The following is a 22026-nucleotide window of genomic DNA, read 5'->3' as shown; positions in this document are numbered from 1 at the left end:
CGTGGAGTGGTGGTATCGTTGCTAGTCTGCTGACGGGGTGTGGGTTTCTTTGCAGTCTTGCGTTCCACCTCGCGACGGTGGAGTCGATTGTCAATGGCGATTGTGAGGTTGACATACTCGTCAAAATCCTCAGGAGGGCTGTGAACGGTGAGTAACAAATCCTTAACCTCGTCTTTCAACCCCTCGTAGTACTTCTGGACGGTGGTCGAGGTGTTGAAATTGACGTAAACCAGTAACTCGCGGAATTTGGACGCGTAGTTCGCGCAGCTACCAGTTTGTCGGAGGTTCTCGATCTTGCGGAGGGCCGTGCCCTCGGTGTCGGGATCCCCAAAGTGCTGTCTGAAATCTTCGATCAGTAGGTCAAAATCGTGAAGTAGTTCATCGTTAGTACGACGAATCGCCGTGAACCAAGAGCGTGGTGAGCCGTTGTCGAGGTACGTGGACAAATACAAAGCTTTATCCATGTCAGTGGGTAGGGAAGAGCGTGAAAGTTCCACGGCGCTGAGTATTTCATCCACGAAGGCGTCAACTTCGGTCGCACTGCCCTTGAAAAGGCGTGGCTCTCGAAATTTAGCAACGCTTCGCGGAATGACCGATTCCGTAGAACTGTGGGACCCTGCGGCACTATGTGGCAAGGTGGGGAATCTGAGAGAAGCTATTTTGTCAGTAATGTCCTCGAGAACGCGTCCAATAGTGCGCTGATTCTCGTCTAGGCGAAACGAGCTTTGTCCGAGTGATGTGATGGCCTGCAGAACTTCGTGGAAGTTCTCCAGGGTCGGGACAAAAGTGGATTGAGATGGGAGCGGGTGCTCCATGTCCGGGTCTGAACTATTGGGGATAGACATGTTAGTGGAATGAAGCCCCAGGCGTCAATATAATGGATTGAGGAAGTATACGAGTTCCGAGAATTGAGTTGACGAGTTGGTGGTCTATTCAAACTGTAACGGGCGCTCGACGAAGTGAGAGAGGCGAGTGACGGAGAAACGAGTGAGAGGCCAGATACTGGCGTTGAATAGACAAAGAGAAAGGTACAAAGCTCCTAGCCACATATAAGTATCTAGATATGATAATGTAAGTGGAACATAGGAATGAGACCGGATATAGTAAACGTGTCTGTGAGATAGCGAGCCCGTTAATATCCGAACGAGTCATCCCGCACGTATCGTATAGAGTCCGTTAGCTATGTAGAATGGCCGTGAATACATAGATTGACCATGACCGTGACATATAGTCCTAAAACCAGGATACATCATCTAGGTAGGTTGTCCATCATCCAGTGGATGTATCCTTCGATACATCCATGGCGGATCCAAAATTTTGATTCTCGGAACTTTCCAGGCCTTCAAGTTGGGAGGGGTCGAGTACCAAAACTAGACACTCTCAGCCCCCCTCTCCGGCCAGGTGCCCTTCTAGATCTTGATTTCAGCTATTTCTGATCCGGCGGCTATGGGAGATAGATCATCACTTTGTTTGACTTCGAAAGAAGAAACCATCGAGCACGTCGCTGCGCACTAAGGCCCAGCTCGGCAACTGAGTCCAGTTCGATTTTCGCTGGTCAGGTTCAATTGATGGTTGACTAAATTAGACCAGCGAAATGGCCCAAACTGGGCAGCGAGTTTGTTTCTAGTGTACCCTACTGTACTTGCTGATGGTAATCAACACTACTCGAAAGCACTTTGCACGCTCGAAAATGAAGAAAAAACGGGCCGCTGTCATCGCTATCGCACTCGCTGCTGCTTCCATTACTCAACATCATTATGCTGCCCGCTACGACAAAACTCCCAAAAACACTTCCAAGCTCACCGGCCAACAATGGTTGAATGAGCTTCTGGCTGGCCATCCTCAGCGTTTTTACGATGCAATGGGAATGAATAAACATGTATTCCAGGCCCTTCTCCGTGAGCTAATCAAACACGGCCTTCACGACACAAGACATGTTTCGGCTGAAGAGCAGCTCGGAATCTTCCTGTATCTTGCTGTAACTGGCCTACCCCAGCGCCATCTTGAAGAACGATTTCAGCGCAGTCCGAGTACCCTCACAAAGTGCGCCACCATATTAATTATTGACGAGTTTAGAATTTGACTTCTGCTTATCAGAGCCATCCATTGCATTCTCAACCTCCTCACGTCTGATGCTTTCTATAATGCCTATGTACAACTTCCTGACGCGACCACCCCACTCGCACCCGAGATTGAGGACAACCCAAAATTTTATCCATTCTTCAAAGACTGCCAAGGATCAATCGACGGAACTCATTTGGATGCTTTTGTTCCTGATGATGCCGTGGCACGTTACCGCAACCGAAAAGGTCATCTATCACAGAATGTGCTTGCTGCATGCTCACAAGATCTGCAGTTTACATATATTCTCAGTGGTTGGGAGGGCAGTGCTGCTGATGGACACATCTATGAGGATGCTCGACGAAGTAATCTGATTATCCCTCCTGGTAAATATTTTCTCGCTGATGCAGGCTTTCCAATTTGCAATGGGCTCATGATCCCATACCGTGGAGAACGATACCATCTAAACGAGTGGGGTAGGATTGGTTTACAGTATTTCATTTCTGCTATCATGCTATCATTTTCTCATGACTCGTCTAGGCCCAAAAACTATCGTGAACTTTTCAATTTGTGTCATGCACAAGCTCGTAATGTCATTGAACAGATTTTCGGAGTGGTCAAGAGACATTTTCGGCTTCTCATGGTTTCTCCCGAGTATGATTTTACAACACAGGCAAAAATGGTCCCTGCTATCTGTGTACTACACAATTTCATCCGTATTTATGACAACGATGACCTCCCAGAGACACGTGAAACTCCCCATGATGATATTATCGGGGCAGTGATAGATGGGTTCGAGGATCTTGGAGGTGATATCTCATCTGCAGAATGAGTTCAGGCTTCCGATCTTAGGGATGCTATTGCCAAAGCTATGTGGGATAGTTATCAGTACATTTTAAATACACGATGTGTACTATCCTAGACTAAATTCAGCTAACTCTGACTGAATGTAACGAGTGTAGGTTGACTTTTTCTTGATTGCGCGGTATGAATCTGCAATTGCAGTCTGACGAGAGAACAACCGAACAGCTGCCACCTGCTCAGTTTCGGACAACTCAGCATCATCTTCAAGACAGTGGATGGCAGCACTACGACGTTCTGGAGAAGTGAGCCCACCAGACTCATCAAATTTATCAGCGAGTGTCTCGATAGCTCCTGCAACCGAAAACATGGCATCAGTACCTGAGCCACGACCACTCGAATAACGACGGATGGCACGGCCAGTTGGCTGGCGCTTGCGGCTGCTACCAAACGGTGTCACTTCAGCCGAACATTTCCGATTGTTGGGTTTGATGGGTGTCTGCAAGTCATTGACATCCTGGTAGATAGCCGTGAGCCAATAGATCATGTGTTTAAATAAAAAAAATGTACCTTGTCATTTTCGTCATCGAACATCTCATGTTCTTCACCTGAATCAGCAGGATAGTTGAACGGGAGGGTGGTGTCAACAATTTCAGTCGTGGTAGTCATGCCCACACGAAAGACATTTTCGCCAGTGGCAATAATCCCCTCGACGAGAATCTGGATGCTGTCGTACAGCGGAAAAGGTTTCTTCCTCCAGACTTTTGCTTTTGTGTGTGTGTGTCGAGGCATTTTGGTCAGCACCTCCGAGTCACGCAGATCTGACGAGATCCACTTACTGCAAGATATTTCTCCCAGACGTCTGGTGGGGCAGTTACAATCTTCAAAGTGTTGTCCCAGCCAAATCCAGATTGTTCCCGGAGTTTTTTAAGAACGGCGAAGTCTTTTTTGAGCTGAGAGCACAGTTAGAATGTATCACGAAAAGAATACAAGACATACCTTTCCCCAATGATCATGACATGAGCCAGATGTCTTCGCAACACCTCCACTTGTCTTCTCGCTCCCTTTGAGTGCTTCCGCGCAAGCAACGAATGACTTCGGTTTGAATCCTGAGTCAGATTGATGACCCTCCTCCCGTTCCTTCAGAAGTGTTGCTATCAACACAGCATCATCACTGGACTTCCAAACTGTCTTCGTGCTCGCACTCGGTGCTTTTGGTTTGGTCTTCGTGCCTTTGTCAGTCACAGTGGTGGACTCAGCAATAGGGCCAGCCTGAGATTGTTCGTTTTCGGGTGACATCTGAATAAGTCACAAAGGGAGGGACGAGATGGAAGAATTGGATTGCCAGAGACAAAAATCTGTATTAGTACTACAAGTAGATACCCATAGATTGATCTAACCCATCGAAATCAAACTTTTTTGTTGAGCACACACGCTGGTTGAGTTAAATTAGATGTTTTGATGGGAAAAATGTGTTGGTTCGATCCGACGTGATTTTGGTGGGTGACCAGCGAAAATTGAACCGGACTCAGTTGCTGAGCTGGGCCTAAGGCTTGTCGTGTAAGTCAACCTGTCATCATGTGATGTTCGTATTCTCGCATTTCTAAGTGCTTCTAAGTGACGGTTTTCAAATTTTCACATCAGAAACATGTAGGCTGCAATTTATTTATTATCAAGACAACAATTATACACGACAACAAAATAAACTATATGCGAAGATAGGTATGATAGTGACGTGCAGGGCTTTGAAACTTTAAACTTTTTGTTTCCTGTTTGTCAAGTTAGATTTACTGAATTTATGAATGACGAAAACAATGCATGTCTTGTGACCTGAGACACCATCTTCGCCTGCCGGTCCATGGCGCTTGCTAGCAATCAGACAGTTCTCGCCAATACTGTTAGCAATAACATTGCACGAGGATGGAACACAGTGTCGGCCGGTCCTGTGCAGAATGGAACCATTGACGGGTGCAGGAGGTTGGCTTTGTTGATCGGGTATGGTAGATGGGGATGAGACTGGTGCAGCAGACAAAGGAAGAGCGGCTGGAGGAAGCATGGGTGAGTCCTGCGGAGCTAAGATGGGTGTAGGCTGAAAGAAATCCATGAATGGGGCCTGGATTCGCGTGGACTCAGAGGACACTGTTGTGGTTGGAGGAAGTGTGGGTGAGTTCTGTAGTGGTGTGGGTAAGTCCTGCAGTGATACCACAATGGGTGCAGGCTGAGATATATTTTGGGGCAAGCCAGGAGGTGGAGTTATGGGAGGTGATGGCGATATGTTTGGGGGCAAGCCAGGAGGTGGAGTTATGAGAGCTGATGGCGACTCCAAGGCAGATGCTGCCTGCGGGTAAAGAGGTAAGCATGGCAGGTTTGGATTTCCGCCTGACACCTCAAACATGTCGACTTGAGCAGAGAGTCCCTCCCAGAATGAGTCGTCTATGTCTGGCCAATTGATATCAGTCGAGTTTTCAGGCAAATTGATGTCAGGGACTTTGTCCACCTAGTGGTGGCCGAGTCCAGTTCAGAACTGTGGTTCGAACTCGAACCGTTATGAACTTGACTGGGGTCCAGTCCAAAGTTCGGGCAATGAGTGGAACCGAACCGTTGGTCCAGTTCCCAGTTTGATGACCTGTAGGAATTGCTGAACCTGTTCGAACCACGGAGATATATCAGACCAGAAGAGAAGATCTGAAAGCAGTATGTTGTAGTCTAATATCAGTATTAGTTGTATCCCCTTGATGACACAATGTTTCAGAATCACTCGATCAAGTTATGTTCGATTTTCTTTGCTCATCAGTCTTTACTATCAATCAGCGGCACACATCCTTGACGACACAATATTGTTTCAGAACATCAAGTTATGTTTGATTCTTGATTGGCGACTCATGTAATTTGTTGCAATTATACAGACATTTTCTGACCTATCATCGAATGATATAGGCTTGATCAAACCCATCGCCTCCATTTCCATAACCTGTGTGCACTATTCGACGTACAAGGTATATTAGCTGGCAAACTGACTTCTCATTGATTGAACACATCTCATGATGTCTGACAGTGCCGTTGAGTCGGTACGACTATGGAAGACCATGGCCAGTGGGCCATGGGACTCAGACCACACACAGGGAACAAGGTGGCAGAATGGGTGAGAACTAGCTACTGACATGCACAAAGTATATCTACTGAGTGCCTCGAGGCCCAGGCAAGACCCCTGGCACCCCTGGCAGACCCCTGGCCTCGGACCTGGCCAACCCCTACTGACACACCGTTGGCCCAAACGGCAAGCTGAAAGATGCGTCCGAAATGGTATGGTACAATGATGCGGACGACGATCAGCCTATCCCCTCCTCATCTACAATTCACCCATTCTTTGCTGGTGCTGCTCCCCCTGCGTCTATCATAGCTGGTGCCCGTCGTTCTACTCGAGCGCCTCGCCCTTCGACGAGGATACTCGATCCCGACAATGTTGCATCATCCAGTACTGCGCAAGGTAGACGAAAAGCTGCCGACGGTCTTACCAGATGATGGGTCGCACGCAAGATTATTGCAAGCCCTACTACTTCCAATCATGATGGGGAATCCGACAGTGATGTAGATATTGGTGGTACTGATCTCGATGCAGTAGGTGGTGACACCAAAGTTGAGGATGATGTCGAGCGTGAATATGCATCGACAAAAGCTATGGGAGATGCAGACCGTAAGGTGAGTCACTAGCATTACTTTCGTCCACATGTTTCTCATGTACAAACTAGGGTTCGACTTGCCGTCCTAAGGCTGAACGAACTGCAGATGTTCATACCATCTTCATCAAGAAAGATGATTATGTAGACCCACATACTGGGCTTGTCGAGTCAGGACACGTGTGCACAGTCTGCCAGTAGGTCTCCAATTTTTTTTTTGAAATACTAAAGCTAAAACTGTGTTCGCTAGAAAGAATGGTGTTGCCGCTAGACAATGCTTCTTCAAGGGCAGCATGTCAACCCTCCGTACTCATGTCTCAAGGCAAGTTTTCCGCATCAGTGATCAATGTATTCACGCTAACGACAGAATACAGGCATCCCGACCATATCAAGGTTTATCAAGAACATTGCAAGAAATTAGACATTCCCTTGAACGAAAGGGCATGTCCAAAGTCTGATACGACTGAAACCCTCGACAGGTATATTTGATCCCGTACGCACTGACATTTGACTTCATTAACTTACATTTATTTCAGTCAACGAAGTCTTGATGGGATTGTAATCCATCAGCCATGCACACCTGCATTTACAACCAGCGGCCTTCTTGACTATGTCGTGGAGTTGATCGTGTGTGAGGACAAGGCATTCCAACTCGTGGAAAAAGGCCTATTCCGTCGCCTACTAACTTACCTCCGACCATCTTTGTCTGACAACGACATTCTGCACCGTAAGGCCGTTCGCCATGAAATCATGAAGAAAGCAGCGGCTACTGAAGCACGTCTGCAATACATTCTCAAGGTGGGTGTTTTTCTTTTCTCTTTGTGATATCTACCATCTTAAAGTGTACTCGCTGCAGGACATACCTGGAAAGGTTTCATTCACATTTGACGCTTGGACATCCGACCCTGGTGATCCACTTTTGTCTGTTACCGGCCATTACATCCATTCGCAACCAGATAAACCTAATGACTGGAAACTTCGAACTGAGCAGCTGGCGTTTTCGCCCATCAAAGGACGTCATACTGGAGCAAACATGGCTACTTTACTTGTGCGCACAGTGGACCGGTACGGTCTTCGTCCAAAAGTAAGTACTTTCATTTGTTTTTAATCTATGTAATACTAAATAACAACCAGGTAGGTTCGTTTACCTGTGATAATGCATCGAGCAATGACACGTGCCTTGCCACCTTTGCAGATATCATCAACACTGATAAGGCTGCTGGTGCAAAGATGTGGGATCCTGTTCAAGGTCATGTCAGGTATGATCACCGTGTCACGCATCTATATATTTCTCACTGTTTGAACAGATGCATGGAACATACCATCAACCTCGCTGCCGGATGTTTTGTCACCACTGTCTCGCCAACATCGGCTCGCAAGCTTCTCAAAAAGATAAAGGCGGCATTCAAACACGTTCAGCTGGATGGTAAAGACATTGATCTCGATGCTTTAGAGGCCGACTTGGAGGCCGACTTGGAAGATGTTGATGTCGAGGGTGACCAGGAGGAGGATGATGACGATGACAAGGAATTCAGAGTTGGGGACACAATCGGAAAGGCACTAGCGCTGGTGAAGCAGGTATGCTATCTTGCAGCCCTCGTTTCTACTGACTAATAAATATTACAGATTTGCGCATCACTGCAGGCTCACACTTTTTCACTCAATTGTGTAAGCAGGCAGATGTTCCTACCCTCAAGCTGATGCAGTGGGTGCGGACACGCTGGGCTTCAATGCATAGTTTTATCTCACGCATGCTTTTGCTTCAGAAGGTACGTCTCTCTCATATACTATGTTTTAAAACTTAAAGCTAATTGTGACATCTCGCTAGGGCGTTAATCTGTTTGTTGAGCTTGCTGACGACAGCAAAGATGTTCTGAACCTCAAAGGGAAGTCCTATGCAGATTTTCGACTCGACAGAAAGGACTGGGAAAAGCTCAGGTTAATGCACAAGGTTCTACAGGTTTATCATTACGACTAGCTACATTTTTTTATATTCTTTATACACTGACAACAATGGTAGGAACCAGCAAGTGCTACACAAACGTTTTCTAGCTCGCGCGACCCTTCCATTTGGCGGACAATTCATGTCCTCAAATTCTTACAGAAGTCGTGGGAAAATATGGCCAAGCTCCCACGATTTTCCAAAGTCGGTGATGCCATTCAAAAGGCTTTGGAAAATGTTGCGAAGTGGTACGACAAAACGAAGGACACGGACATATATTTTATTTGCCTTGGTATGTTCTTACTTCTTCACTTAGTATGATGATACTGATGTTACGGCTTTGAAGCACTTGACCCCAATGTCAAGATTGCATATGCCGAACATCAGTGGGACCAGGAGTTGTTCGATGTTGGCCTCGATAGGCTCAAACAAGTGGTAATTTTTTTTCCTTGTGTGGTCGTCACAGGCTAATTAATACATCCATAGTTCGATGAGTACTACGTGGCCCCGACCTCTGTTGCTGTAGAGGCTGACAATGAACAAGGGACATCTGACTTGCATGGTCAGTATGGCCGTTCGTGGGTGCTTGCAGCTGTGCAAGCACGTCTTGCATCAGATCGCACCAAGCTGAACCCTCGCGCTGAACTTACGGCTTATCTTGGAAGTCCTCTCGAGCAGACTGATGATGTTGTAGGTTGGTGGGGGGTGAGTTTTTATGCTATCACAAGCATACGAGTTGACTAACGAAGATTTGTACAGCACCACCAGTCGCAGTACCCAACTCTTTCACGCATGGCCAGGGACTACTTGCCCATACAAGGCTCTTCTACACCCTCGGAACGTGCCTTTTCGAGTGGCGGATTGACAGGAACCAAGTGGCGGAACCGTCTCAAATCAGATGTTTTTGAGAGCTTGCAGTTGTTAAAGAGTGCATACCGCAATGGTCACATCTCTGCTGCCAGTGATGCCGAGCAGCACTTGGATGCACTGATTGCTGCCCTCCATGATGATGCAGATGAAGATAGCGAGTAGTTTTATTTTCTCTTTGTTGTATACTACTCTACATCTCTGGCCAAAATGAATTTTTTTTTGAGCTTAGATTTGGATGGTCCGGTTCAGGGTTCGGACCCTTGATGAACTGGAACTGGACCGTTATCGGACTGAACCGATGGTCCGGTCCATGGTTCTGTTTGTGGAGAGAACTGGACCTATGGTTCGGTTCTCGGTTCCCAGAATTTGCCAGTGAACTGGACCAAACTGGACCCGTCCATCACTACGGATGGAGAACCATGGCAGCACATAGATGGATAATTAGCCTACAGTGATGTATCATGTCAATGGATAGTTGAATTGAGGGATGTATCCCAGTTTTAGGGCTATAGCCCATAATGATATATCTGTCTACCAACATCAGGTGGTGCGTGGATGCTAGGGTGGGAGATTATGTGAGTGGGGATGTGAGTTCGTGTGTAGGTGTGAGCTTGGGGGAAGGAGGAGAAGGAGAACGGGAGGTAGAAGGTATGACGGGCGCTTGCAAAGCTTGCAGTGCTTGACTGTGGTGGCGTTTCTTTGATGTCAGTTTCTGCTCCTGTGCCCCCTGATGTGGAATTGGAATTAGGTGTTGAGATAGTAGCTTGCAGTTTGGGGTGTGGAATAGCGTGTGCCACATCGACTGTCAAGATCCATTTAACGAGTTGGCGGTATATGGAGCTAGCGGTGCGCATGTTTAGTCTAGGTGTTTGCGATCATACTTTGGTATCAGTGAGTGAAAAAACGGAGAAAGAACGAAACACGCACACCTCCCTGATGAACGCCAACCAATCGCCCGAATACACGATCCCAAGAAGACTCTGTTGCGGCATCAGCCAGCGCCCTCAAAGCGTGAATCCCACACAAAACATATTGTCTTGCCAGCCAAAAGACTCTCTGCATAGACGAATTCAGCATGGTGCTCCACGGGTGTCATACCCGCAATCTATTATGTGCCGCTAGTGCTGAGAGAGGGAATGATGTAGCCCGCAAGACGACCTGCAAGGCTGCTAGGGCATTTACAATGCACAGGAGCATTAGTGATACTGTGCTTGATGCGATCAGCAGAAGCCAAAATGCACAAAGCTTGTCCTCGAAAGACATGAGACCCATCCACACATTGGAAAATATCAGCCGCAAAGTAAAATCTTTGTCTGCAGTGATCTCAGTTTCTGGAATGTGTTGTGGGAGTGATGAGGACGGAAGGACTTGTCTGGATTGCTTTCGTGCTTGCAAGATTGAAGGAATTCGTGGAGAGCTCAGTGGAAACCCGGGATGTCGTCGAGGGTGTTTATAGGGTCGTAGGGATTGTTGACGTGTAGGGTTGGGTTGGACATGGAGGTGTGGGTGAAGAGGGCTTGTTGTGTACAGGCATCTAAGGTATTTCAGGGACTGGTGCTGTGCAAGGTGGAGCAAGGCTTTATTCGGAAAGTAGTGATACCTAGAGTTCAAACTGTGGTGGCACAGGTGTAGTAGATAGTACTGCTTTGAATATATGTACATGGTCCCTGGAGTGGTCAGAGTCTGTGGTTAAACCGGACAGAGGTCAGTTCAGTCTGGGAGACCATTTGTAGACCTTTGATCCTAGTTGAAACTTTAGCTCAGAAGTGGCCCTAGCATTTCAGATGACGAGACAAAGCTTTGTGTGTAGAACCTGTATCAGAACTCTTGCACATGGTTTCCTGTAATTGCAGTGCCCAGCTTGACCATCTTATCTGGGGAGCTGACACAGTGCTCACTGGCATGATAACCAATGCTCCTTGTTGTGCACTGACATGTTGAATCATTAATGCGTGCTGGGCACGAAATGCGTGGGGGCTATCAAATGTACATGTCATACGTACAGCCGACTCGGGCTCAATTCGGTTAATTTAAAAATTTCCCCAGGGGCCAGTACTACAGACCTTTCGGAAAGTCTTGACTCACGTGTTCGAAATTGTAAGCTTTTTACCTTTAGTCTTTCAATTTCCTTCTTGACGCTATCACCATCAACACCACATGTGTCATTACACTTGGTGTCTTCTTCTTCTTTGCTTCTTGACCATACGAGTACTCTCCGCACATTGTTTCACCGGTCTTGTTAGTTACTGGTATTTAATCTTGCTCGTCTCGCATCATGCACCTCAGTATTGTTCTATGCGACTTACTGAGGTGTGTAGACTTCATCTTGCTCGTATCTCACACATACTGATTAGCATACCAGTGTGTCTCTCTGCTAGGTACATATCAATGAATATAGTATTGTTCTCCGCGACTTACTGAGCGTGTCTCTCCGCTAGTTTGACTACTTCGTATAGAAATGGTTCAAAAATAGTAGAAATGTTGAAAATTCAAATAAATCGAAAATCCAGCAAACTCGCCTTCAAAGTCGAGCAGAAAAGCATATCTGTCATTCTTTTGAACATTAGATTATGTCTAATACAGTAACTGAATGCTCCGATGAGGAGGATGCCTCTCATTCACAACACTCTGATGATGAATCTATTGATGATTCAGACACTGAAAAGGATATACTTGCTACGTCGTTGACAACGAAATCGTAGAACTCTGCGCCGTCTATAGATCCTTCAACGACTCGGACAGTCATATAGTCGTCAATGGTGAGAGCCGGCAGCACGCTGTATCGAATGCCCTGTTCAAGCGGACACTGTCAAAGGGGGCTTGTCCACTGAGTGACCAACCATATCTAGGGAGTGTGGTGCGGTCATCTTTGCTTGACTCGTCCAGGAACACAAACTGCTCAGCTGTATAGTTGGCTGTCATGTTGTGCAACCAATCAGCTCGGAAACCGTCATCATGTTCGGCCACGACCCTTTGTAGGTGAGACCAAGGTCCCTGAGGTGTTCATGGAGAGTTGTCGTCGATATTGGCTGATCGTGGTATATGGCGAGCCATTCGCCGATCTTGTCAAGTAGCAGTGACAGGGTTTCAGCTAGCAGCTTGTGGATCTCGTCTGTCATAACTTGATCCAGCAAGCAAGGGCGACCCATGATTGGTGTAGGAGGGTTAATACATTGTAGGAGACGATCGGGCTGCAGCCCCGTACGGCACCATTTCCCCTTACTGGATGAAGTCACGCATAACTTCCACAGGCCGTTGCGGACCATCACATGAGGTTGCGGAATCCATGCACTCATCGCATCACAACGCACTATCTGTCCATGTCCTGTCTTCATCTGTCCGTCCTCACTGGTGCATTCTCCTTCTTAGTTAGTCATTCCTAACCGTTCGCAGGGCCAGTTACATATCAGTTCCCATACACGAGGCCGTGTACCATTACTTACATGTATCTCCTTCCGACTTCGCTTGCATATGCGCCTGCTTATACGGTTCCGGTTTCTTACAGACTCTGTTATATACTACATCGCAGACTCGTACGGACCTCACTTTCCTACATTCCCTCTCTCTGGTTGTGTGTTGCGGAGTCACTAGTTAGTCTTACCTTGTCTTTCCTTGCTTGAGCAATCACTTGTTTGCCTTCTCATCCTGCGTGAACGCTCGCATCGCCATTGACAGTTGACTATTGCTAGTCCTAGTTGAGTTCCTTTGCAAAGCGGTTTCTGCACGTCTTCGCATATACCTGGTACCTAGTTTGCTCTACCTGATTACCTGTTCTGATACCTGGTACCCTACCCGTTTCGCATACCTGGTACCCTACCCGTTCGCATACCTGGTACCCTCTAGACATTCACTCGTTTCTCCGCATCCGCATACCTCGCATCTCCGCATCTGCATACCTCGCATCTCCACATACCTCGCATCTCCGCGCATTCTCGCATCTCCGCATCTCCTCACGTACACAGCCGTTCTGTCTTCAGTGCATCACTTCCTTCTTCACTGTTCCCCTTGCTCATATTTGAGGAACTGCTCTCAGAGCTATCCCCTTGGGTCGACTACTATTCTCGCACCCAGCAGGATCGGTACGCTATCACTATAGTGGACTTCTACGATTTCTCCCACAACGTCCATGTTCATCATAATTTGCCTCCCACCGCTCTATACTTCTTGACGATACTCCAAGAGCAACATCAATGCGCTCGATGTCCTGTCCTTCCTCCAAAAGCAGGCACAGGGCTCGTTCTTTCCGATCAAACCTGGTCTTCTGGTAGACCATGACGAGTATGAGTGAGAAACTTGTGAAATATGATGTTTTTGAAGCTGTTCAGAGGCATACAAAACTCGAAAGGAATTTAAATGAATTTTCGACATTTTCACTATTTTTGAACCATTTCGAACACGTGAGTCAAGACTTTCCGAAAGGTCTGTACTAGTACTCCGTAAACTCGTCGAGTCGTTGTGTCAATGAGTCTCAAATTAACTCCGTCCACCCAATAACTTCGGGGACTCGTCAATAGGCAACTAAGGCATGTCTAGGAAGGAAGGAAAGAGCCGATAACGGAAACAAAAACGCACCTCGACACAATCAAATCCTGAGTTTTCCCGGATACTGCAGAAATTCAGCATCAGCAATCGCGCAACTATCCACCTCCTCCATCAATCTGTTCAGAGGCTCTGCGCATCTGCGACGCATAGCCTTGATGTGAGAATTCCCTCATAAGTAACTGGTCTTGCAAACTGAGTCCACCCAAGCCCGGTATATCACCGCCGCGATCGGATGATGTCTGGGAAAGATCATCAATAACCATGCCGAAGTAGATTTGAACTCAGGTGTTCCTACCAGTCTGTCTGATGTTGCAAATATCACTCTGACCCTTGTGCATCCATCATCATAGTGGTCCGTTCTCTGTCACTACACGGCTCAGATATATTGAAGTCCTGTGGTTGGTCTATGTTCATCGATAGCTAATGTTTCGTGATTGCTGATGGAACTGATGCAGAATCCCCAAAACAGCAAGTTTAGTCACGAAAAGATTTTTTCGGTGTTCAAATATTCCGCAGATTGCAGACATAAGTTACATCAAAGTTCTTCAAACAACAGCTTCTCACTACTATTCCTTTTCTACTTGCTGTGATCAATGAAGATTGTGATTCGAGACACGGCCACTATCCAGCCTGATCACTATAAAAAGCGCTGGATGGTGGTAGGTCTGTACAAACTCCATACGCCCCATCCTAATATGACCTTCTTCGTCTCAAATGATCCTGCTTCGTGGCCGTTCCTCAGTTATGTTCAGTTTTCTAGCTATTTTCAAGGTTCGTAGAGAGCAAGTGGCATGACGATGTTGACGTCTCGCTATCATTGACTATGGTTTCACAGTTGCATCTTTCACTGTGTTGGTGTATGATTGGGGTGAGCGAGATAATACTTTATGAGGGGATCATTGTGTAGTGAGTACACGAGCTCGGTAGACTTAATGGATGTCACTGTATTGAATATATACCTGTAGCGAGTACACGAGCTACAGGAACTATTAGTTAGATGTAGGTACTATGTATAATAGGTACTAACCTCAGTAGACTTAATGGAAGTCACTGAGGAAGAGCTCTTACTGCGTGCGAAGGAAGTGAAAATGAGTGTGCTTATGTAATGTACGTAGCGAGCGTTAGAATATTCAACACTCCCCCTCAAACCGAGCGAAGTCCAAGGGCAGTAGCAAAGTGTTTAGCTTTGAGGCTAGGAAGGGGTTTGGTGAGGGCATCAGCAATCATACTGTCTGTAGGGCAGTATTCTAGTAAAATAGAACCTTTATCAATAGAGAAACGAATGAAATGATAGTGAATGTCTATGTGCTTGGTGCGCGCGTGAAACGCGCCAGAATTGGCGAGTGCAATAGCGGATTGATTGTCGCAATGAAGGATAGCTGGCTGCATTAGCGGGCAGAAGATCTCTGTGAGGAAGTGATGCATCAGGAAAATGTGTATTTGCCATTATAGCTCCCAACACCTCCTAGTAGTATCTAGGAGCTATAATAGCTGTTATAGCATAAATGCCAATTATTGGCAAGTCCCTTCTATAGCCCTCATAATAGCAGCATGCTTTTACAAAAAATCTTACTATGGAATGCCCCCACTTTCAGCAGCTATTATGACAGCTCAGTGCTATAATGCGCAAGTGATTTTCATAAAATGTACTTGTGCATTATAGCAACTAGTAGCTACTAGTTGCTATAATGGCTACTGTGACCTCAGCAAGGAACGTAAAAAAATCCAAATGATATGCAATTTGATTTTAGGAACATGCTAATGAAATGTACTACTAAATCGTCATCATACGCATCTCCTACTCACTATCGGACTGGAATGCTGCAGCCTCCTCTATAGCTTCCTTGTCAATTTTCATGGTGCTGGTTTTCTTAAGCATGCTGCAAGCGTCTAGAGATACCTTTCTACAAAAAAAAATCATTAGCTAGAGCTAATAATAAACCAACCAAAATATACTTGAGAGTGTCCTTCATGTCCATCTTCATCAGCTTGTAGAAAATTGGGGTATTGTTCTTGAACTCAGAAAGCAGAGATTTGTAGCCAGAGAACCTGTCAAAAGAGAACATCTACATTAGCATAAGTAAAGTCAGAGAAGAGGAAGAAACAAACTCAGCGCAATAGGTTTCATCAGTGAAGGAGACAACAGATCCCATTCCTTTAAGCTTGCCATTTGATAAGAAGCCTCTGAGCGCACATTGAATCTAGAAGAGACATTTTCATTAGCAATGTCCTCTCATATAAATCACAAACTCACCGCACTGGCACAAAGGGCCAGCAGAGCATCAGGAAACTCCAGATATAAGTTATTTTGTTTACCCATCTTAATAGCATCTTCCTTTACTGACCAAAACTGGTCAGAGATCAATAACACCAGGCCTTGGTTCATCCAGGGCTTGGTTTTGTCATACGTCCTTTGCTGTGATTTAAGCGAATCTAAATGAGCGTAATTCATAGTATATGAATTATTAGCACTTACCTTTAAGTTGATGTCGCCATGTAGAAAAATGTTGTCCTTCAGAAGCCATTTGCAGGCGCTAATGACCTCCTCACTACTCTCCAGCTCAGTAAGCCCAAACCAGGCAGGTGTACCTTGCCTAGCCTTCAGTACAAGTTCAGCCCTCATTGTCCCCTGCCATTGCCATGTCTGTGATCAGAGCGATCAATCAGCATCATCTACTTGAATATCCAGGCACGTACGTAGTTCACCAACAAGTTCTTCATGTCCAGGTTGTTCTCAAGCTGGGTTAGCCTCTCTGTCAGCTGATCGTTGCCTTGACAAGCCTCAAGAATGACATCCCATGCCTTGCATTCCTTCTGCTGGTTGGTGGGGAAGCCATCTGACAAAGCTCCATGGCGTCTCATGCTCATTGTTAAGACCGTGCTCAAAGGGCGGATCCGAAGGGCTTGGCTTCAGCTCGTGCGCTGCGCCCCTTACCCGAGTACGTGCCCTTAATTTCCGAAGGCTAGAAACAAAGTCCAAGGGAGGATGATGAATCCCAATGGACTTCAAGAGGACAAGTCTGGTAGGCTTTTCGAGGAAGAGTTGGGCCGATGTTCAGGGGGTTAGTCCGGCTGACATAAGGAGGGTTCGTCGGCCGACGTAAGGAGGGTTAGTCCGGCCGATCATAGGGTTAGTCCGGCTGACATAAGAGGATTAGTCCGGCCGACATAAAGGGGGTTCGTCGGCCGACGTAAGGAGGGTTAGTCCGGCCGATCATAGGGTTAGTCCGGCTGACATAAGAGGATTAGTCCGGCCGACATAAAGGGGGTTCGTCCGGCCGACATAAAGGGGGTTCGTCGGCCGACGTAAGGAGGGTTAGTCCGGCCGACGTAAGGAGGGTTAGTCCGGCCGACATAAGAGGATTAGTCCGCCGGACAATAGGGGCTTAGTACACCCGGAGAATAGGGGCTTTAGTCCGGCGGACGTGGGGGACAGAACAGACAGGTATAAGGACGGAAAGACAGGAAGTCCGAGGGGACAGAAGGACAGGAAGTCCGAGAGGACAGGAAGTCCGAAAGGACAGAAGGACAGGATGTCCGAGAGGACAGATCTGAGTAGGTCCGATGTTTAGGGTCCGATGCTTAGGGGTTAAGTGGACCCGAGCGGGTCCGACGTATAGGATGTCCGACGAATACAGGAGGAGCGGACGAGTGGACGAGTGGACGAGCGGACGAGTGGACGACATGAGTGGGATCCGACGAATAGGACGTCCGACGAATAGGACGTCCGATGAAAAGGAGATCCGAGGTATACAGGAGGAGGACCAATGAATAGGACGTCCGATGTATATGGGAAACAGGGCAGATCCTGCTGAGGGGTATGTCCGGTGGAGACTGGGATGCGGAGTTATCCTGCCGAGGGGTAGGGATAGGGTTAAGGTATAGCTTGGCTACATTTCGGAGGTCTGGACATTGTTTCTTGGGAGAGATGGGATATGATTCAGGGGCTCAGTGTACGGTATATGACACTCATGTTGGCAATGCTAGCTATTCTCTTGGAGTGTGGTGTTGTGAACATGGCAAGGGTCACTTTGGTGTTGAGGATGCTGGAGCACCTACTGGGGCCCGAGCTTGATGGCTCAACATCATCTCCTACCACGACCTATTATAGGACTCAGGGAGATAAACAAATGATGAAATATGTGACTCGCACCTGGTCATCGTCCAGCAGCTTGCTATACCCCTTCTTGCTACTAATCTCCTCCTCATCAGAACCTTCCTCCTCGTCCACCCCGCTGTCCTCCCTGCTGTCCTCCCTATCATCGTCATTCTCCAAAGGTGATTCTTTATTTTGAGATGCTGGAGTTTCTTCAGGAACTTCGTGGTCACAGTCGTCATCCTCCTCATCATCTGCATTGAAAGTTAATAGTTCTTGTAGGGTGTCGAGGGCTGGCTCTTCCTCATCAGAAGATTCTGGTACAGATTTTCTGATGCGCTTATTGGGCCTTGAGCTTTGCTGGCCCCTGTCGTCCCTTTCAGCTTGCACCTCTTGCTCCAGTAGAGCTGCCGATCGCTTTCGTGTGACTGAACAGTGTTAGTATTATCACAACTGTACTGTTGAATCTCACCTCTTTTCTTGTCCGCCTCCTCTGCTGTTTGAGCAGCCTTTTGAGCCTTTTGCAGTTCTGCCAATCTTTTTGCGTCTGCTGCTGAGAACTTTTTAGTAGATGTTGATGAGGAAGGGGCCTTAGAAACAGCCTTGGGATTGGACTTGGGCTTTGCAGTGCCTCTTTTTGATTTGGGTGGCATTAGATCTTGCTGGTGAAAGTGGTTCGAACACAAAGTACAAAGTTCTCTGTGAATTTCGACTATATATTAAATAACATTGCTTACTTTGAATTAAGCTTACTCTTCGGTTGATGTTCGCTTCTTTACTTGAGATAATACTGTGTGATTGAAATAAGATAGACAATATTTGAACGTCAGGTCAGTGGAAGAATGAGTGATCCTCCCAACCATTACGCCCCTCCTTCCACTTATCGAACCCCCCATCTGTGTGTAAAACCAGTGATGCTCTCTCACCCACATACTCCAAGTTGAAATGAGTGGTATCAGCAGAAGTAAATGCGATGAAATTGCCATGCCTAAGCTCCACCACAAGACCCTGCTCCTTCAACACTATTCCTCCCCCTGTGAAGTGCCCCACTGCCAATACCAAACAAAGCAACTTATCTTTAGCGTCTCGATGTGCAAGCGTGGCCACATTAATGTTGATCACCAGTGAGAGGAACGGAGCTACTGGACTATCTGGCTTCCCTGGTAGCAACTCCACCAGTTCCACCAATGCCTTGTACTCTTTGGGCAAGCAGGCCCGAAACTAGCATGATACATTAGTTGCTCCTCTTCCTGCATGTGCGGCGGGCTTACCACAGTCTCAATCCACTCAAAAACATCAGCCAGCGATGCCTGAATATTAAGGTAGAGCTGTTTATGGTTGAACGTTTCTTGCGATAGATAAGGCAACATCTGGGTGAAGTTGAATTCACGGCAGCCCTTTGCAGCTCTGGCCCCAAGGAAGTGCGGATGAACATCTTCAGGAGCTGCTTCACCCTGTAGCCCCAAGTCAGCTTGTCAGCATGCCTAGAGAGTTGAGCATTTACCGATACCCCATAATGATTCCACCAAGAGAAATGTACTGTCTCAAACCAATCGTCTCTTTTGTGGGTGGAACAGGGCAGCTGACTTTGGAAGATGTCCAGGTTGTCAAAGGACGCCTTCAGCCTGTCATAGAGAGTCTCTCTCATGGCGTCCGGCATCGCGTTGCAAACAAAAGCCATGAGGGATCCATCCGCATTGCAAAGTTGCAGCGCTCTGCAGTCTTCATTGGTCAAATTCTATTCAGAATGGAGAAAGACGTACCCTGGTATTATATCCATTGAGATTCGGACATATGAATCTCCCAGCTTGTGCCCCCCAGGATAGAACGTATCAAGCTTCATCTTCATCTTCAGTCTCACTGGGCACTATCTGCATTGAAATTCTCATACCTTACTTTGCAGCGCTGACAGGTCACTGACATCCACCCTGGTCTCCGCCAATTCCCTCTCTTTCTTAGTCCAGGCCTTGTTAAGCGTCCTATCGTGCTCAGCAGTGAATCTTTGGTTCTCCGATAAAGAAGGATCGAATTGCGTAGCCACTACAGCGATCTCCATATTGATGTCAGCGAAAAGCCCTTGCCCATCTGAGGCATTATACTTTGATGAATTGACGTTCGGATTCCAGCCATCAGCTGTAGCCACTATGTTGAAAACTGGCAGGAGGTCGTCTAGGACTGGAGTCAAGCAGGGCTTCCAGGAAGAACACGATCTTGATGGGAACTTATAGTCACTTCCATTTGTTCAAACATTAGCTGATGTTCAGGACAACTGGTGTGTGCCACTCACTTCCTTTCCAAGCAATCAAAGAACCTATCTGAATCTTTCAAGGACGTGCAATCCACTGTAGCAGAGAGTCCGTGTAAGATGTTGAAATCGATGCAGAAGCGATTCTCAAAGGAAAGAGGGAGCTTCTCTCTCATAAAGGCAATGATCGGAATGATCTGGCTACGCACAAGTTTCCCTGCAGGAGAATTGTCAGGCCTTCTGAGCATCTTTCCTACCTCAAAAGGAACACGACCAAGTGCTCTGGCAATGCTCCAGTACAGATCCAGGCCCGCCACCATGAGTAAAACATATATTGATCCACCAGCAGCCAATTGGCCAAATTTATGGCCCAAGGTGTTCCAGAACACAAAGGTATGCAAAGTGGGCTTGCCGTTGGGCAGAGGTGCGACGAAAGTAGCATAAATATCGCGCAGACTGGAGACATCGGTTGAACTGTGCAGGAGACTAAATCGATAGTTAGAAACACGTTCACAAGAAGTCGCCATTAACACACAAAGCGCACCTTTGACATTTCACCGCTAGCTCAACATAACTCAGCATCTTCATGAACACCACGCCCACCTCTTGAGATGAAAAGGCATAACAACGCTGAAGGACTGACATTATGCTGTCATCCCAAGAAGATATGCACACCTGGTTCACTCTATCCATCCACATCTTTGGTTCCATCTCTTTGGATTCCGGGTGAATTGCGGCAAGTGCAGAGATAACGGTGTCCGGTGAGGCTGTGCTCGTATGAGCCATATTGTCTCCGACGTACCACCGCATCCCAACCAGTTTCCTACTATTCCTGGGACAATTGGGATCCGATGGGGCCTGGGGCCTACGTCTTCGATAAGCCTCTGTGGGGTGTGGAATCTGCATGGAGTCCCCAATTTCACCAGGGATGATTGAAAAGGTTAGGCAAGATGGTCCGGTTGTCCGAGTCAGGTCTTGCAGTCGCAAGGCCAATGTTTGGGCCCCTTCGCCCAGCTGCATCAATGCACAGATGATAAGGTTTAATTCTGAAGGAGATAACTGACAGTCAGCCATTGTAGAGTACTCTGTAACAGAAACTCGCTGCTTGCCATTGACGCTGATGCAGATTTCCCATGGCGGGAAAGTAACTGGTTTACTTTCCCGCCTCCCGCCTCACATGTCTTACCGGCGATCGGAAACCTGTTGCACGTATCAGTGGAGAACCTGCAATCTGTGGCTCTTCAAATCTGGCAGATCTATTATTGCATGTGCATGTACTTCGTCATGTAACTTATTACCCATTAAAGAAAAAGACTCACCACTGCTTACAGCGCCATTCCCATCAATTCTTCCACTGTCAAACAATCCTTTGTTAAAGCCCAGGAGAACATGGTGAGTTCCTTTTGTCCTTTGTTGGGTCATAGCAGCTGACTAAAGTGGTGTAGAAGACGTCAGTGGAGAGTTCTTTGAATCCAGCCTGGAGAAACAGAACATATGCCAATCAGTTCAAGACCAAGGTGCGTTCCATTGAAATTGCGCTTACATGCTTGTCTAAAAGGCTAGTGGGCCATTGCAAATTCAGTTTAGTTCATCTTGGGGTGTAGACCTTGCAACTATGGGCCAGCGCGATGTTGTGCAAGCAAGTATGGATGTCGAGGTGCGGGCGCTTAGTACAACAGAAGTTGATGTCAAATGGAAGGATCTGGATAAAGCGGACAGAGATGATGTGCTTACTGTATTGGAGGCAAGGAAAGTGTATGAGAAGGGAAAAGGATGACTTGATGCGCCAAAC

The 22026-nt window shown here is 47.0% G+C and overlaps 4 protein-coding genes across 4 annotated transcripts; all 4 read right to left on the bottom strand.

Moving 5' to 3' along the window:
* Positions 1 to 2974: 2974 nt before the first annotated feature.
* On the bottom strand, positions 2975 to 4161 carry DEU56DRAFT_913738 (uncharacterized protein; the record flags this gene model as incomplete). Its single annotated transcript, XM_041357556.1, has 4 exons — positions 2975 to 3379; positions 3433 to 3629; positions 3698 to 3815; positions 3862 to 4161. 4 exons carry the CDS (start codon positions 4159 to 4161, stop codon positions 2975 to 2977), a joined length of 1020 nt encoding a protein of 339 aa, XP_041207321.1.
* A 454-nt stretch (positions 4162 to 4615) lies between these two features.
* On the bottom strand, positions 4616 to 5257 carry DEU56DRAFT_913737 (uncharacterized protein; the record flags this gene model as incomplete). Its single annotated transcript, XM_041357555.1, has 1 exon — positions 4616 to 5257. The coding sequence occupies one exon, from the start codon at positions 5255 to 5257 to the stop codon at positions 4616 to 4618; it is 642 nt and encodes a 213-aa protein (XP_041207320.1).
* Positions 5258 to 15358: 10101 nt separating this feature from the next.
* On the bottom strand, positions 15359 to 16761 carry DEU56DRAFT_756973 (uncharacterized protein; the record flags this gene model as incomplete). Its single annotated transcript, XM_041350078.1, has 7 exons — positions 15359 to 15375; positions 15700 to 15797; positions 15850 to 15942; positions 16003 to 16094; positions 16148 to 16309; positions 16370 to 16537; positions 16591 to 16761. 7 exons carry the CDS (start codon positions 16759 to 16761, stop codon positions 15359 to 15361), a joined length of 801 nt encoding a protein of 266 aa, XP_041207319.1.
* Positions 16762 to 18007: 1246 nt separating this feature from the next.
* On the bottom strand, positions 18008 to 21140 carry DEU56DRAFT_738688 (uncharacterized protein; the record flags this gene model as incomplete). Its single annotated transcript, XM_041348679.1, has 9 exons — positions 18008 to 18292; positions 18380 to 18417; positions 18462 to 18591; positions 19133 to 19210; positions 19261 to 19443; positions 19494 to 19727; positions 19881 to 20220; positions 20277 to 20708; positions 20770 to 21140. 9 exons carry the CDS (start codon positions 21138 to 21140, stop codon positions 18008 to 18010), a joined length of 2091 nt encoding a protein of 696 aa, XP_041207318.1.
* Between the last annotated feature and the right edge of the window lie 886 nt (positions 21141 to 22026).

The sequence above is a fragment of the Suillus clintonianus genome, assembly GCF_016758775.1.
Source record: "Suillus clintonianus strain FC179 chromosome Unknown DEU56scaffold_46, whole genome shotgun sequence".
In the NCBI taxonomy this organism is placed as follows: Eukaryota; Fungi; Basidiomycota; class Agaricomycetes; order Boletales; family Suillaceae; genus Suillus; species Suillus clintonianus.
The sequence above is the reverse complement of the archived record's forward strand: the minus strand, read 5'-3'. Positions and strand labels throughout refer to the sequence as shown.